Source organism: Aegilops tauschii, chromosome 6, assembly GCF_002575655.3.
Source record: "Aegilops tauschii subsp. strangulata cultivar AL8/78 chromosome 6, Aet v6.0, whole genome shotgun sequence".
In the NCBI taxonomy this organism is placed as follows: Eukaryota; Viridiplantae; Streptophyta; class Magnoliopsida; order Poales; family Poaceae; genus Aegilops; species Aegilops tauschii.
In genome coordinates, this window is record NC_053040.3 from 187979785 (window position 1) to 187996272 (window position 16488).

The 16488-nt window shown below is 42.7% G+C and overlaps 1 protein-coding gene across 1 annotated transcript; it reads right to left on the reverse strand.

The window, feature by feature from the left end:
* Positions 1-4375: 4375 nt before the first annotated feature.
* Positions 4376-9039, reverse strand: LOC109737811 (uncharacterized). The gene is made up of 7 exons (XM_020296937.3): positions 8864-9039; positions 8563-8769; positions 8443-8483; positions 6168-6331; positions 5935-6037; positions 5694-5863; positions 4376-5257 (listed from the first exon to the last, which is right to left on the reverse strand). Exons 2-7 carry the CDS (start codon positions 8745-8747, stop codon positions 4691-4693), a joined length of 1230 nt encoding a protein of 409 aa, XP_020152526.1. The 5' UTR covers positions 8748-8769; positions 8864-9039; the 3' UTR covers positions 4376-4690.
* Positions 9040-16488: the final 7449 nt, after the last annotated feature.

Below are 16488 nucleotides of genomic sequence, written 5' to 3' on the forward strand. Positions count from 1 at the left end.
AAAGTTTCGTGGTGTTTGGACTCCTTTTGATATTGATTTCCTGCGATGTAAAAAACAAGCAAAAAACAGCAACTGGACTGGGCACTGGGTCAATAGGTTAGTCCCAAAAAATGCTATAAAGTTGCTATAAAATGATTGTAAAACCCCCAAGAATGATAAAATAACAGCATGAATACTTCATAAATTATAGATACGTTGGAGACATATGAGGGCCCGGGTGCCATGATTTCAGATCTGAATCGTTTATGTTATCACCATTATATCCATGTTCTAGATCCGATCTTGCTAGTTATAGTCACCTACTACGTGTTATGATCCGGCAACCCCAGAGTGACAATAGCCGGAACCACTCTCGGTGATGACCGTAGTTTAAGGAGTTCATGTATTCACCGTGTGTTAATGCTTTGTTCCGGTTCTCTATTAAAAGGAGGCCCTAATATCCCTTAGTTTCCAATTGGACCCCGCTGTCATGGGAGGGTAGGACAAAAGATGTCATGCAAGTTCTTTCATAAGCACGTATGACTATTTACGGAATACATGCCTACATTATATTTATGAACTGGAGCTAGTGCCGTATCGCCCTAGGTTATGACTATCACATGATGAATATCATCCAACAAATTACCGATCCAATGCCTACGAATTTATCTTGTATTGTTCTTGCTAAGTTACCACTGCTATCGTTACTGTTGCACTTGCTACAAAACTACTGCTATCACTGTTACCGTTACCATTGCTGCTGCTACTATTACCAAAACTATCATATTACTTTGCTACTGATCATGTTCCTGCAGATAATTAATCTCCAGGTGTGGTTGAATTGACAACTCAGCTGCTAATACCTGCATATATTCTTTGGCTCCCTTTGTGTCGAATCTATAAATTTGGGTTGAATACTCTACCCTCGAAAACTGTTGCGATCCCCTATACTTGTGGGTTATCAAGACCTTTTTCTGGCGCCATTGCCGGGGAGCATAGCTATATTTGTTGAGTCACTTGGGATTATTATAAATTTATCACTATGAAGAATCTGAAGGATGCTAAGACTAAGATTTATCCCTCTAAGACGAGGGGAGGTAAGGAACTGCCATCTAGCTCTGCTTTAGATTCACCTTCTGTTATAAGTAAACTTGCAACACCACCACATGCTATTAATCCTGATATGTCGCAAGTTATTGATGATGCTACTTCTGCTATGAATGATACTTATGAGGATGCTAGTACCTTGCTTGACGATGATGTGCCACTAGGTGACTTTCTTGATGAACAAATTGCTAGAGTAAGACAACATGATGTTGTTGAAACTGATGATGAGCTTGAAACTGAAAATCTTGAAACACCTACTAGAACTAGCCCTCCTAGATATGAATTTCCAAAAGTACCGGAAGGTTATGTTATGAATGAGGAGACAACTAGAGACATTCTTGCTTGTAAGGATAGAGACGATCTAGAGAAATTATTATGCAAGTATAAAGAAAAATCTGTGAATGCTAGAATGCAATATGATCCTAAGTTTGCTACTTCACCTATCTTTATTGATGATAATGATTATGAATTCTCTGTCGACCCAGAGTTAATTACTTTGGTTGAATCTGATCCTTTCCATGGTTATGAAACTAAAACTGTTGTGGCACATCTTACTAAGTTGAATGACATAGCCACCCTTTTTACTCATGATGAGAAAACTCGCTATTACTATATCCTCAAGTTATTTCCTTTCTCATTAAAGGGTGATGCTAAAGCTTGGTACAATACTATTGCTCCTGGTTGTGTGCGTAGTCCCCAGGATATGATTTATTACTTCTTTGAAAAATATTTCCCTGCTCATAAGAAACAAGCTGCCTTACAGAAAATATTTAACTTTGTGCAAATTAAAGAAGAGAGTCTCCCACAAGCTTGGGGGAGGCTTTGCCAGTTACTTAATGATTTGCCTGATCATCCTCTTAAAAAAATGAAATACTTGACATCTTCTATAATGGACTAACCGATGCTTCTAGGGATTTCCTAGATAGTTGTGCTGGTTGTGTTTTCAGTGAACAAACTATTGGGCAAGCTGAAGAATTATTGAACAACATATTGAAAAATTATGATGATTGGACTCTTCCTGAACCACCGCCTAATCCCACTCCAAAGAAGAGGGGTATATTATATCTCAGTCCTGAAGATATGCAAGAGGCAAAGAAATCTATGAAGGAAAAAGGTGTTAAAGCTGAGGATGTTAAAAATTTACCTCCTATTGAAGAAATACATGGGCTTGATACACCACCACTGCCTAAGGTGGTAGAGGTAAATTCTCTAATGAAATTCAATGATAATAGGTTTAGCCCGGCGTGCTGACCTCTCTATTAAGCCTAGGTCGGGTTGCGGCTTATCGTTTGGCCGAGGCCGGGCATGACCGAGGAAAGTGTGTTCGGCCAGCGTTAATCAAGCGTGGTGGGTAAGTTGGTGCACCCCTGTAGGGAAGAAAACATCTATCGATAGCCTGTCCTACGGTAACGGACATTTGGAGTTGTATCCCGATCGATACAACTAGAACTGGATACTTGTGATGAGAAATGGATAGTATGGCTCTAGGATTGCTTTCTCGCAGGGGGTCGAGGAAGGATCTCTGGGCGAGGTTGATGACACTACTACTACTTTACTTTATGCTAGTCTACACTCTTCTAATGCTGCAAGACCGCTGAAGATGCTGAAGATGCTAGTCTTTGATAGGACTAGGCTCTCCCCTCTATTCTGGCATTCTGCAGTTTAGTCCACAGATACAACCTTTCCATTTGATACCAACGCATACTTAGTATAGATCTGATGCTTGCGAGTACTTTGGATGAGTACTAACAGTTGCTTTTGCTACCCCTTTTCCCCTTTCTTCTTTCCGGTTGATGCAACCATATGTCGGAGCCCCGGAGCCAGATGCCACCGCCGATGCCTACTACTACGTGGAGACCGCAGACGACCAGGAGTAGTTAGGAGGCTCCCAGGCAGGAGGCCTTGCCTTTTCGATCGATGTTGCTTTTGTGCTAGCCTTCTTAAGGCAAACTTGTCTAACTTATGTCTGTACTCAGATATTGTTGCTTCCGCTGACTCTTGTGTTTTCGAGTTGATGTATTCGAGCCCTCGAGGCCCTTGGCTTGTAATATAAGGCTTGTATTATTTTAATTTGTGTCTAGAGTTGTGTTGTGATATCTTCCCGTGAGTCCCTGATCTTGATCGTACACATTTGCGTGTATGATTAGTGTACGATTGAATCAGGGCGTCACATCCATTCAAGCCATGCCTCCCACTGATCCCTAGATCCCACCAGATGTGATATGTTGTGCAAACTAAGAAAATTCCTTCACAATCAAAGTGACAGGCCCAAAAGCCCATTCGTAACTTAAGGTTTAGTTGTTAACTATAACTAATTAACAAATGATCTAATTGGTTTCTAATGTTGTACAAACAACAATGTGATGCACACTCAATTGCAAGACATGGTTGATGGCAAAAATTTAAATCCCACAAATCATTTGTTGGTGAACTATAGGTCATCAGGTCAAGGTGCTTGGACTGGAACACTTGAGAGAACCAATTGCCAAAGACACAACACTACTCATGACACTATCAAATGCAAGAAGGTGACCAGGTATGCGAAGTCCATCATAATTCTTTAAGCAGTTATATTATTAAGACGTCTGGATTTGAAACGGGATGCTCGAGACCCACAGTGACATCAGCATACTGCAACAATCTCATTAAATAGAGGCATTAGATTGATGGCCAACTAGCTACACCATGTGGCGCATGCTGGTTGGTCACGATGAGAGAGTTTTTTTTAGAGTTTTTTAAATGGTAGAGAGATTGAGAGAAGTTTTTCTGAACTTTTTTTTTAGATGGTTGTGATGCGCACGTGACGCGAGAATATTTTAAAAAAAAATTGACATGATGATGAGATGCGCATAGCTTCCTCTCAAGCGGCCCGCAATGGCGGACCCAACCACTAGTTTATTTGCAAGGTTGTGCGGATAAAGGAGGATTTATCTTTAATTATTCTGGGTGTAAAAAATAAACAGGGCATTCTGGGTTGGCCGTTGGAGATGCCCTTTTATTCAGGGCTTTTAACTCCTGATGATCAGATGTTTTCAGAGTGAAAACAAGTCGACAGAACAGGGGCAAATGTTAGCAGACAATATATCAAATTTGCAAACAAGTCATAAAATCATTTTCCTTTACACCCAGAACGCGTTCCTGGGTTCCGAAGATTAGCAATGACTATATACATAACCTACCATATCAAAATGCATCAAACAGCCCGCCAGAAGCATAAACCAAACAGTTTAAAGGCTTCCCTACATATAAGCTCAGATGGCACCAACTAGCTGCTTGCAAAGACGATCTCTTACAGCACAAATATAGTTCTATCAAACCAATATTGTTCCTAACACGAAAGGCTTTGTTTTCAGGGTCTCCTAACGCTCTGCATATGGAAACTAAAGAATACAACACAGCTTTAATGTGTAACCGCTACACCAAACTACGGGCAGGCTCAGCAACAAAGATTACACTTGTCCCCGGTTACGACTTTAATTCAACAAAACCAAAAATGTTCTGATGCCTCTGATTAGGTAACTCAAGATGAATGCCCAACTTCTAGGAGATCCCATGTAGATGAGTGCGCTTATTGCATCCTAGAAAAAACCACAGGGGTTTACACTCATTTCCCATAGGGATGGTACCTGCTAGAGCCCCGACCACCTGCACTCCCACCACCACCACCACCAGCACCCCCCGCCCCTGCTCCTGCTCCCCCATAACTACCATATCCACCAGCACCATATCCACCAGCACCATAGGCGCCACCTCCGTAAGCACCCGCACCATAGGCACCGCCTCCGTAAGCACCCGCACCATAGGCACCGCCTCCATATGCTCCGTATGCACCATAAGCACCACCGTACATAGAGCCACCATAGCCACCACCAAAACCAGATCCATATCCAGCATTGCCTCCATAGGCGGCAGCAGCAGCGGCGGCGCCATAGCCTCCTCTACCATAACCATATCCCGTGCTATCATAATAACTTCCTGCAGCAGCAGATCGATGACCAGCACCATAGCCATAGCCACCACCACCACCACCACCGCTGCTACTGCCACCACCACCAGCAGCTCCACCACTACGGTAAGAACTACGGTAACCACCACCACCAGAGTGACTAGATCTCCCATTGCTACTGTGATCACCTCCATGTTTCTTTGGTTCAGCCTTCTTTATTTCAACCTGCCAAGAAAATTACTCTGATTTGTCAACTAAAAGCACTATCAAACTAGCAGCTCAATTTGAGGGTAAAACAAATAATCTTCTATCAGCGAGTAGATGCATCTGAGATAAAAGTTTCCAATCCATTGGCTCGGCAAGAAAATACCATAAAAATCTCTAAATACAAAAAGGACATGTGCAATACAGTGGCAGAAATAACCACAAGAAGATGAACCACAATCAGAAGCTTTTAGACCACTTTGGAGCACATCTCATAATGAGCAGTTGGGTGCAGAAATCCTCATGCTCGTTTATCTCAAATATCCCTACCATACATATTTGCTACTCACACCGTTCCATAATTCTTGTCGTTTATGGAACGGAGGGAGTATTAAGATAATGGAGCTCAGGAAGAACTACTGAATAAAAAGATTTGGAAATGGGAGAAAATACAGACCTGCTTCCCACCAAGATCACGCATTCTTCCCTCAGATATGACCCTTTCGACAGAATCCTCACTTTCAAAAGTGACAAAACCAAAACCTCTTGAACGCCCAGTGCTGTGATCCACCATTATCTGATGTTCAACCACGTTGCCATACGAGGAAAAGTGATCCCTCAAATCATCTGAAATTACAAAGCTTGTAAGTTTTACCATAACCAAAATAGGTTCAAGATTGGTCATTTGCAACTAATACCTTCGGTTAGTGTCGAAGGTAGCCCACCAACAAAGATCTTTCTTGTCTTGGGGCCATCTTTTGAGGACATTTCTTCCCTCGGGACTGTCCTTTTGACTTCAACCTGAATAGTTCATAAGTTGAGAGAGATACAGAGAAGCTGAACGCTCCAAATCAACTGTGCAACTATTAACTAAGAATAAAATTTACACTGAGGTCCCACATAACGGCCAATCTAGATTAAGATATCCTACCGTTCTTCCATCTATATTGTGTTCATCCTCCAAAACCTTGTCTATTACAGATGGATCAGAAAATGTAACAAATCCAAATCCACGAGGCATCTTAGTATGCTTGTCCTTCATAATTACAGAATCAGTTATAGCCCCATACTTCCCAAAATGCTTGGAGAATGATTCTACATACAAACAAATAAACCATACACAATTGTCAATTGGGGAAAGAAAATTAACTTGATTGATAAAAAGAAACCAGGGAGTATTGAAGAAATACCAGTGTTTGTAACAAGCTAGAAACGTTTCATATAAAAGCAGTAACAATAGCTAACCTACTCAGAAACCAAGAGCACCAATAGACACACAAACAGTACTAGAAAAACCTGTTCTTAAAAACTGACTCATTCCTAACTTCATTTAAGAACAATCAGTATATTAATGCATGAACCAAATGCATATGGCTGAATTCAAAGGAGACTACTGTGCAACATGCGAGAGTGAAAATTTCTAACATAACTAATAAAGAAGAAATAAAGGAGATGCAAAGATGAAAGAGAGTTGTTCTTGCCCGAGCATCTTTCATCCAAATATATGTAAGCTATCAATAACAATATAAACTTAAGACAGGATGCAGATAGATACGGTTAAATGCACTGACCACAGATTTGTTGATCTTCTGTATAACATACCATAGTCTTATATTAAACGAAACTAAAAATTAGACAAGACATGATTCATAAGTGGTCCAAGTATTAGTTTGCAAAAACTAGGAAGGTGTTTGGTTCACCAATCTGTAACATCATCTGCTTACGCTGGTAAGGGATAACAATGAATCTTGTTTGGATCGACCCGGCTGTAATGAGATAACGCGGTATCAGGTCCCAGCCTAGTTGTAATCTCATTACACCCAATATGATGTGTAATCGGAAACCATCGCACGATGCTTCTCCCGTTTGCTCTGTGGCCTCCGCATGAAGCGCCACGAACGCCGTAATAATCTGATCTCACCTCTCTCGTACCACATGCTACCATCCCACGCGCCGCCGCCTAAGTCATGTCCGCCATCACTGGACATGTTGCCGCCGACGGCTCAGCCAGCGCCACGGCAGAGGCGCTGGTGCACTAGTACATGCAGGCCGGCTGGCTGCACGAGGAGGCCGGCCGGAAGCTGGTGGTGGACTGCGCCGAGAAGGGCGTGGTTTTCATGGAGGCCGACGTGGACATCGCCGTCGCCAAGCTCAGCAACACGAGGTGCCCGCCGCTCCTGTTCTTTGAGGAGTTCATTGGCGACGACAACGTCTACAGGGCGTCGCCGCTGGGCGTGCTGCTTGCCGCGGTCGCTGACAAGCCCCTGGTGTCCGTGGTCCGCCAGACTTCCCACTGCATCAGTGACGTCCCCGTGTGGTACCCCTCTGCATCAGCAATCACGACCATGCCAGGCCCAGAGAGAGCCCTGCCGTGGCTGCTCCTTTGAGATTTGTTAGCTTTTTTCTTTTCTGGAGACGAATTGATTATGTTACAGTCCGCTACCAAACAAGTTTGAGTTTCGTTCGTTTACGTCTACGGTACCAGCGTGCTGGTAACTCCATTACCTTTACGTTTGCGATGTTTCTCTCGAATCAAATACCAGGACTAACCCCTCAAGCAAAAGTTATCGAGCTAATATAATTGACAACGGAAGACAAATAACGGAATTTTCCGTTAGGATGGGATTACAAACAAATGCAATAACCGAACTATACTGAACCCGAAAGCAACAGTGCAAAACAAAGTATAAACAGCTATCCTTTGCGAGATGTCCAAAACTGTTTCTAAGTACAAACAACTGGACCAGTATGCACATGAAAGTTTTACAACCCGTGTACCGAGACATCACTTTTTCGTGTTAGCTGATTGACAAAAGATTAATAGGTACACATTCCAACCACAGACATTATTTAAGTAATTTGCATTACCTACGATATTACCAAAACGTGCAACCCCCCAAAAAAACATATGAATAGGATCAATCTATCATAGCTACACCAATCCTCAAAATGTAAAACAAGAATTGACCACTTCTGGATATCTTAACATCCGCGGATCTGCCATTAGAAAATTTGCAGCAGTGTATTCAACAAACACTACTTCTAACACTGAGATGAACGGCATGTTTTAGCTAATTTTCTCTTCAGATTTTCTATCAAGATGAAGAATCTAACAAAGGCTGGACAATTAAAGATTGGCATTTGAACGAATGTAACAGCCCTAGACATGAATGAAGTAGAAAGAAAGAACAAGAGCCGTCTTATACCTTCAGTTGTCTCCCATGCAACGCCTCCGACGAAAATCTTCCTGCAAAGACTCCAAACATCAGTACACCAACACTCCTCGAATCCAAGACAAACAAAAAACAATAGTCCCAATCACTTACCCCGACGAGTCACCGCCCCCAGCCCTCCCGTCATCCCCACCGGCGTCGCCATAGCCGCCACCATCGCCCCCATCTCGCCGCCCCCTCCGGCCCGGGCGGCCCTCCTCGTCGACCTCCTCCACTTCTTCGACCTCATCCTCGTACCCGTTCATGGCGTGCTGGTTGTCCTCCGGGTACCCCGCCATGCCACCAGCTCGCAGCCGCCGCCTGCAACAACCAGCGGAATCTGAGCGCCCACACGAAGAGGTAAGGAAATACTAGCCCGCGGCCGGGGAGAGGGCACGAGGGGCCGATGGATTACCTCTGCCGGAATCGGGGCAATCTGGTGGTAGGGTTTGTGGCAGGAGCAAACCCTAGGAGCGCTGCTTCTGGTGCGGGTTTAGAGGGGGAGGGAGGGAGGTGGGGAGAGGAAAAACAGAGGCGGCGCGAGGTCAAGTCCAACGCGGAACTGGCTCCGGAGGCCCTTATAAAGTCGTGCACGGGAGGATGAGCAAAACGAAAAGGGTTTATTCCCCTTTTTTTACATCAGGAGGTGCTTACATGATAAGGGCCTCTTGGACCTTAGGATTTTCCTTCATATATATGGATTATTATTCCTTTTCTTTAAGGATAAAACCATTGTACTATTACTCAAGCAGGAATGAGTTCCCCCTACACACACAAGGTATTTTCTTTTTTGCATGGACACGGAAGAGATGTTACATCGAGGAGAACATTGTATTAAAGATCAAATAAAGAGAATAAACCATCTAGCTATTAGTTATGGGCTGATACGTCTTCAACGTATCTAAATTTTTTTATTGTTCCATGCTGTCATATTATCATTTTTGAATATTTTACAATCATTTTATAGTAACTTTATGTAATTTTTTGAGACTAACCTATTGACATAGTGCCTAGTGTCAGTGTTGTTTTTTGCTTGTTTTTTAAATGGAGTCCAAACGCAATGAAATTTTTTGGAGAATTTTTCTGGACCAGAAGGAACAATATTGGGCCAAAGAAGTACCCGGGGGGGCGCCCTGGTGGGTTGTGCCCACCTCGGTGGCCTCCCGCACCGCCTCTTCGCCCTATAAATACCCAAATATTCCCAAAACCCTAGGGGAGTCGACGAAACACAATTCCAACCACCGCAAGTTCCAGAACCACGAGATCCAATCTAAACACCATCACACAGGGGTTCATCATCCTCATTGGTGCCTCTTCGATGATGCGTGAGTAGTTCATTGTAGACCTACGGGTCCGTAGGCAGTAGCTAGATGGCTTCCTCTCTCTCTTTTGATTCTCAATACAATGGTCTCTTGGAGATCTATTTGATGTAACTCTTTTTGCGGTGTGTTTGTTGGGATCCGATGAACTTTGAGTTTATGATCAGATCTATTTTATCCATGCAAGTTATTTGAGTCTTCTTTGATCTCTTACATGCATGATTTCATAACTGAGGAAAATACCTACCGTAGCTGTGCAGGTACCGTTTACATAGTGTTGCTTGGTTCTCCTACTGGATTGATACCTTGGTTTCATAACTGAGGGAAATACCTACCGTAGTTGTGCTGCATCATCGCTTCCTCTTTGGAGAAATACCGACGTAGTTCAAGCGACATCAAAAGGAATTTCTGGCGCCGTTGCCGTGGAGACATCATCAACATCTATCATGTTCCTAACCATAAATCTCATCTCCTTGCAATTTACATTATTTGTCATTTGCCTCTCGTTTCCATCTCCCCCACTTCTTAAAAAAATTCGTTTTATTCGCCCTCTTTTTCGTTCGTCATTTTCTCGTCGGATCTATCTTTTTGCCTGAATTTGTCATCATGAGTGATTTTGGAATGACAGAAACAGATGATGGCCTAACTCCTAAAATTGGACGATCTGGCAATCTGGATGCTAAAATTTTTGTTTTGGGGCAAGGGAATGTTATGGGAAAAGAACATATCCAATAATTTTTCAATTGTGTTCAAAATTTGAGTCTTGATGATGCTCCTATACTTAAAAGGACTAGATCTTGTGCGGAAGCTATTTCAGCACTAGTTCTGAAACTTGAAAATAAATTTATCTGTACCCATCCTACCTTGCAAAGATTGTTTTATGAGCTACCCGTTATAAAGAATCTCAAAGCTAAAAAGTTGGCTACCCTTGTTCTTATCAATAAATTTGATTACATAATACGAGAAGCTAGGGAAATTTTTGATTTTATGGTATGAACCGTGAAAAACCGATGATAGATGAGATTCTTTATAATAGTGATTATATGTTGAGACATTTGCTTGGAAATAATCAAATTTTTTATGAGAATCTTAAAAAGGAAATCCCTGTTTTAGATATAATCCAACAAGTTTCAATGATGTTAATCAACATTATTCTTGGATCGTTGCCGGAAATCAAAGGGGATATGATGATGAGCAACTTGATAGTGCTAAAGTTTCTATGGATAATGTGTTTCAAGTTGTTTTTGCAAAACCTCCTGACAAAAACACATCTAAAGAAAAAAGAGAAAGATGACAACACTTGAATCTATGCATTATGCCTAGCTAGAGGCATAAAACGATAGCGTTTGTTGGGAAGCAACCCAATGAATAAATTTTATTTTTGCCTTTTTCTTTCTGTTCTTGAGTGTTTGCACAATTATGCCTATGTTATGATTGTGTATTTTATGTTTTAATTAGTGTTTGTGCCAAGTAAAGCCTTTGGGATTATGTTTGGTGATAGTTGATTTGATCTTGTTGGAAACATAAACTTTTGCGTCCAATAAAATAATTTTAATAAATTAGAGAAGCGATGAAAAATTCTGAACTTTTTACACAAGATTGATATACAAATTGCCTACATCTTCCTAATTTTTCAGAATTTTTGGAGTTACAAAGGAATACAAAGTTTTCAGATTGCTACACATTGTTCTGTTTTTGACAGATTCTATTTTCTTTGCATTGTGTGCTTATTTTGATGAATCTATGGTTTGTATCGGGGGGTATAAGCCATGGTAAAGTTGGAATACAGTAGATATAATGCAAAAATAAAATATGAATGGGTTTGCAACAGTACTTAGAGTAGTGATTTGCTTTCTTATACTAACGAATCTTACGAAGGTTTTGTTGAGTTTTGTGTGATTGAAGTTTTCAAGTTTTGGGTGAGATCACGATGGATGAAGGAAATAGGGAGTAAGAAGAGCCTAAGCTTGGGGATTCCCCATGGCACCCCAAGTTATTATCTAAAGAGAAACATCAACTAAGCTTGGGGATATATGCCCCGGAAAGCATCCCTTCTTTCTTCTAACGACCATCGATATTTTACTTGAAGCTATATTTTTATTCGTCACATATCATGAGTTTTGTTTGGAGTGTCTTGTATTATATGAGTCTTTGCTTGTTTTGCTTTTTAGTTTGTGTCATTATCCTTGATGGACACACCTATTTGAAGATAGCCAAAATTATGCTATGACTTGTTAGAATGCTCTCTATTCTTCACTTAAATTTTTTCAGCTATGGAATTGCTATAGTGCTTCACTTATATATTTTTTAGCACGATGTACTTTATTTTTTTGAAGAAATGCTCTCATTCTTCACTTAGATTTATTTGAGAGTTAGAAAATATTTGAAGAAATTCTTCCATGCTTTACTTATATTATTTTGAGTGATGAAAATTTTTATGCTCATGTTCTTCACTTAGATTTGTTTGAGCTATTCAAAAAGCAACATATGAAACTAATCCCAAAGTGAGAGATATTCAAGAGGGATATAAAAAAACTTCCTTGAAGATCATTGGACAAAATAAACTTGATTCTTTGTATAGTTTTGCGGTATGATGATAGTGATATGTGAGTCATGTTGGTGAGTAATTATGCTTTAGTAAGAATATTGGTGTTAAGGTTTGTGATTCCCTATGCAAGCACGAAAGTCAATAGTTATGCAATGAAATTACATCCTACTTGTGGTGCATAATTCGGTGTTAGTTATGCTTAATGCTCGCTTATGTGATTTTTCGTTTCTTGGTTGGATGCTTCTCAATCTATTTGCTAGCCTTCACTTGTACTAAATAGAGATACTAGTGCATCCAAAATCCTTAAACCCAGTTTTGCCATATGAGTCCACCATACCTACCTATATGCGGTATTCCCGTGTCGTTCTAAGCAAATTTGTATGTGCCATCTCTAATTTTCAAAATAAATTTCCTTTTTGTGTGCTCGTACCGCTCATGAAGCGGCAGGGGGTGGCTAATAGTTTCCATGCTAGATGTGCTATTCTCAAGATGAGTGTTTATTCACTTGTGCATGAGAGTATGACGGTAATAGGGAGGCCCAGTCCCGAAATGAAAAAGAAATTTACTTTACGTTGTCAAAAAATAAATTCCTTGGAAAGGGTTGGTATGGACGGTACCCATGGATACGGCTAGCCGTGTGTAACGCCCCGGATGTAACTTTCCGTATTTGTAACTCCAACTCTTGCCATTTTCGGCTATGTGTTATGATATTCCCTTCATGGTCGGGTTTTGTTTTTCATTTTGCATTTTGTTCATGTCATGCATCTCATATCATGTCATCATGTGCATTGCATTTGCATACGAGTTCGTCTCATGCATCCGAGCATTTTCCCCGTTGTCCGTTTTGCAATCCAGCCCTCCCACGCGCACCGGCGCGTCCCTCTTGTTTCTTTTCGTGAGCGGGTGTTAAACGTTCTCGGAATGGACCGAGTCTTGTCAAGTGGCCTTGGTATACCACCGGTAGACCACCTGTCAAGTTTCGTTCCATTTGGAGGTCGTTTGGTACTCCAACGGTTAATCGGGTAACCGCAAAGTCCTTTTGTGTGTTGCAGCAAAACCCCCCTTCAAACAGCCCAAAACCCACCTAAGTCCCCTCCATGCTCTCGGTCGTTCGATCACGATCGTGTGGGCAAAAACCGCACTCCATTTGGAGTCTCCTAACTCCCTCTACCTATAAAAATACCCCCCCCTCCAAAATCTCGGGCAAAAACCACCCTAACCCTAGATCAAATTGCCCCGCCGCCACCGGACGTGTCCACCGCCGCCGGACGCCTCAGCCGCCGCCGCCCTCGCCCACTCACAGCGCGCCACGTGGCCGCACCCGCCGCCCATACGCCCGCGGCTCGGCGAGCCCGCGCCTGGCCCCCGCCGGCCCGTCTCCTCGCCCGCGCGCCCGCTCCTCCTCCTCCCGCGCGCCGGCGCCGCCGCACCCCGCCGCTACGGCGCCTCACCGCGCCGGCGTCCGCCCGCCGCCGACCGCCTCTGCCCGCCGGCGCCGCGCCCCGCGCCTCTCCCCCGAGCTCCTCCTCCGGCCGGCCTCCTCCCCCGACGGCCCCGGGCCGGCGACCGCCCTCCTCCTCTCGAGCTCCGGCGAGGAGCTCCGTCAGCCTCGAACTCCCACCGGGCCCGATCCAGATCCCAGCAGCGGTTGACTTTTCTTCTCCCTCTCGAAATTCTCTAAGTCCTTTATTTCTTGCATAATATGCTCATATTCATCGCATCATAACTCTCTGCATATAGCTCCGTTTCGTGCGTGTAATATATTGAAATGTTCGTTACGAGATGCTCTTCATTTTGTTCCATTATGCCATGTTCATTTGAGTCCATCTTGATGCCCAAATCTCTGTTGCAAGAGTGCTATATGCTGTTAACTGCTGTTACTTATCAGAACTTGAGGATTTGTCATTTTTGTTGCATTTGATGTGTGCATCTTATGGGCATGAGCTCTACATGTGTTTTGATATATGCCATGTCATCTTTACAGAGATTTATGCCATGTATTTTTGTGATCTATGTGGTGACTAGCACAAGCATGCAAACTAGGCTTTGTGGTGTTTCTGTTTTCAGAGACTGTAATTTTGCCAAGTCTGTGACTGCTGTTATTTTGTTGCTATGTATCCATGTGGCTACAGAGAGATCCATGCTCCTTTTGGTGATGTTCAGTAAAGGTGTTTTGTAGATACAGTTGTGGTCTATCCATCCATACCCTTGTTTGCAATTATGGAGTAACGTAGCATATCTTAATCTTGCTTTACTTTTGCTATAAAATATTTCTGGCAGATTGTTTACGTGTTATTCAATTTTGCCAAGATTGTTGTAATTGATCCATTCATGCTATGTATTTGCTCTTGCCATGGATAGCTTCATAAACATGCCATCTTGATGTAGGTATGCTTGTTTTGTCATGCATTTCTTTGTGATGAGTGAATCAAGCTCACCAAGATGCCCTCATAATGTCTGTTTCTGCCATGCTCTATTTTCTGCGAAGTCTGAAACCTGTTAACGAAACTTGCTATGTTTACATGGTTGCCATCATATCTTCTTGTCCTTTTTGGCTTATGGTCAGTAAGGGACGTTTGTTCTATGCATTTAGTAGATTCATGCCATTCCTTGGTTTGCTATCTTAAGTTCTTGTAGCATGTTGATTTCTTGCTCTGAACATTGCTACCTGATGCTGTTTCAGCCATGTCCAGTAATTCCACCAAGTCTGTGAACCTGATATCTTTTGCACTTTTGCCATGCTTGTTTGAACCTGTTATGGTGTGATCTAGCCGTAGCTCAGTGTTCCTCTTTTGTCAAGCATCTCCTGTAGATTACTGTCATATGCTTTGTTGCTATGTTGGAGTGCTGTAGCATAGTTTCTTGATGTATTATAAGTGCTATCATGCTGTTAATCGCAGATTCGTGTCATTCTTGTTTTGCTTGCCATTTGCAAACCGTGCATCCGTTTCCGGTGATCTTTATATCGGTTTCAACCGAAATCATCTCATCTTTCCAGTGCATGCTTGGTTTGCCAAGTTACTGCCTTGTTCATCATTTTTCTTCCGGAGCACGCATATGCATCGCATATCATATCTTGCATATCATTCATGTTTTGCATCATGTTGCTTGTGCATTTCCCGTGATTGATTGTGGTTCCATTGCTTGTGTTCTTGCTGTGGGTAGAGCTGGGAGATGAGTTCGTGAACGAGGAACCTGTTGAGTACGCTTACGAGGATCAAGCTTTCGACAACTCTGAGAACCTTGCAGGCAAGATGACCATACCCTCGAAATCACTTCTATCTTTGCTTTGCTAGTTGTTCGTTCTATTGCCATGCTGCGCTACCTACCACTTGCTATATCATGCCTCCCATATTGCCATGTCAAGCCTCTAACCATCCTTTCCTAGCAAACCGTTGTTTGGCTAAGTTACCGCTTTTGCTCAGCCCTTCTTATAGCATTGCTAGTTGCAGGTGAAGTTGAAGTTGTTCCATGTTGGAACATGGATATTTTGGATATCACAATATCTCTTATTTAATTAATGCATCTATATATTTGGTAAAGGGTGGAAGGCTCGGCCTTATGCCTGGTGTTTTGTTCCACTCTTGCCGCCTTAGCTTCCGTCATACCGGTATTATGTTCCTTGAGTTTGCGTTCCTTACGCGGTCGGGTGATTTATGGGACCCCCTTGATATTCGCCTTGAATAGAACTCCTCCAGCAAGGCCCAACCTTGGTTTTACCATTTTCCACCTAAGCCTTTTTCCCTTGGGTTTTCGCGAGCCCGAGGGTCATCTTTATTTAAACCCCCGGGCCAGTGTTCCTCTGAGTGCTGGTCCAAACTAGAGCCCTTTGCAGCGCCACCTCGGGGAAACTTGAGGCCTGGTTTTAGCTATACGGACTGCTCATCCGGTGTGCCCTGAGAATGAGATATGTGCAGCTCCTATCGGGATTTGTCGGCACATTCGGGCGGCTTTGCTGGTCTTGTTTTACCATTGTCGAAATGTCTTGTAAACCGGGATTCCGAGACTGATCGGGTCTTCCTGGAAGAAGGTTTATCCTTCGTTGACCGTGAGAGCTTATAATGGGCTAAGTTGGGACACCCCTGCAGGGTATTATCTTTCGAAAGCCGTGCCTGCGGTTATGAGGCAGATGGGAATTTGTTAATGTCCGGTTGTAGAGAACTTGTCACTCGA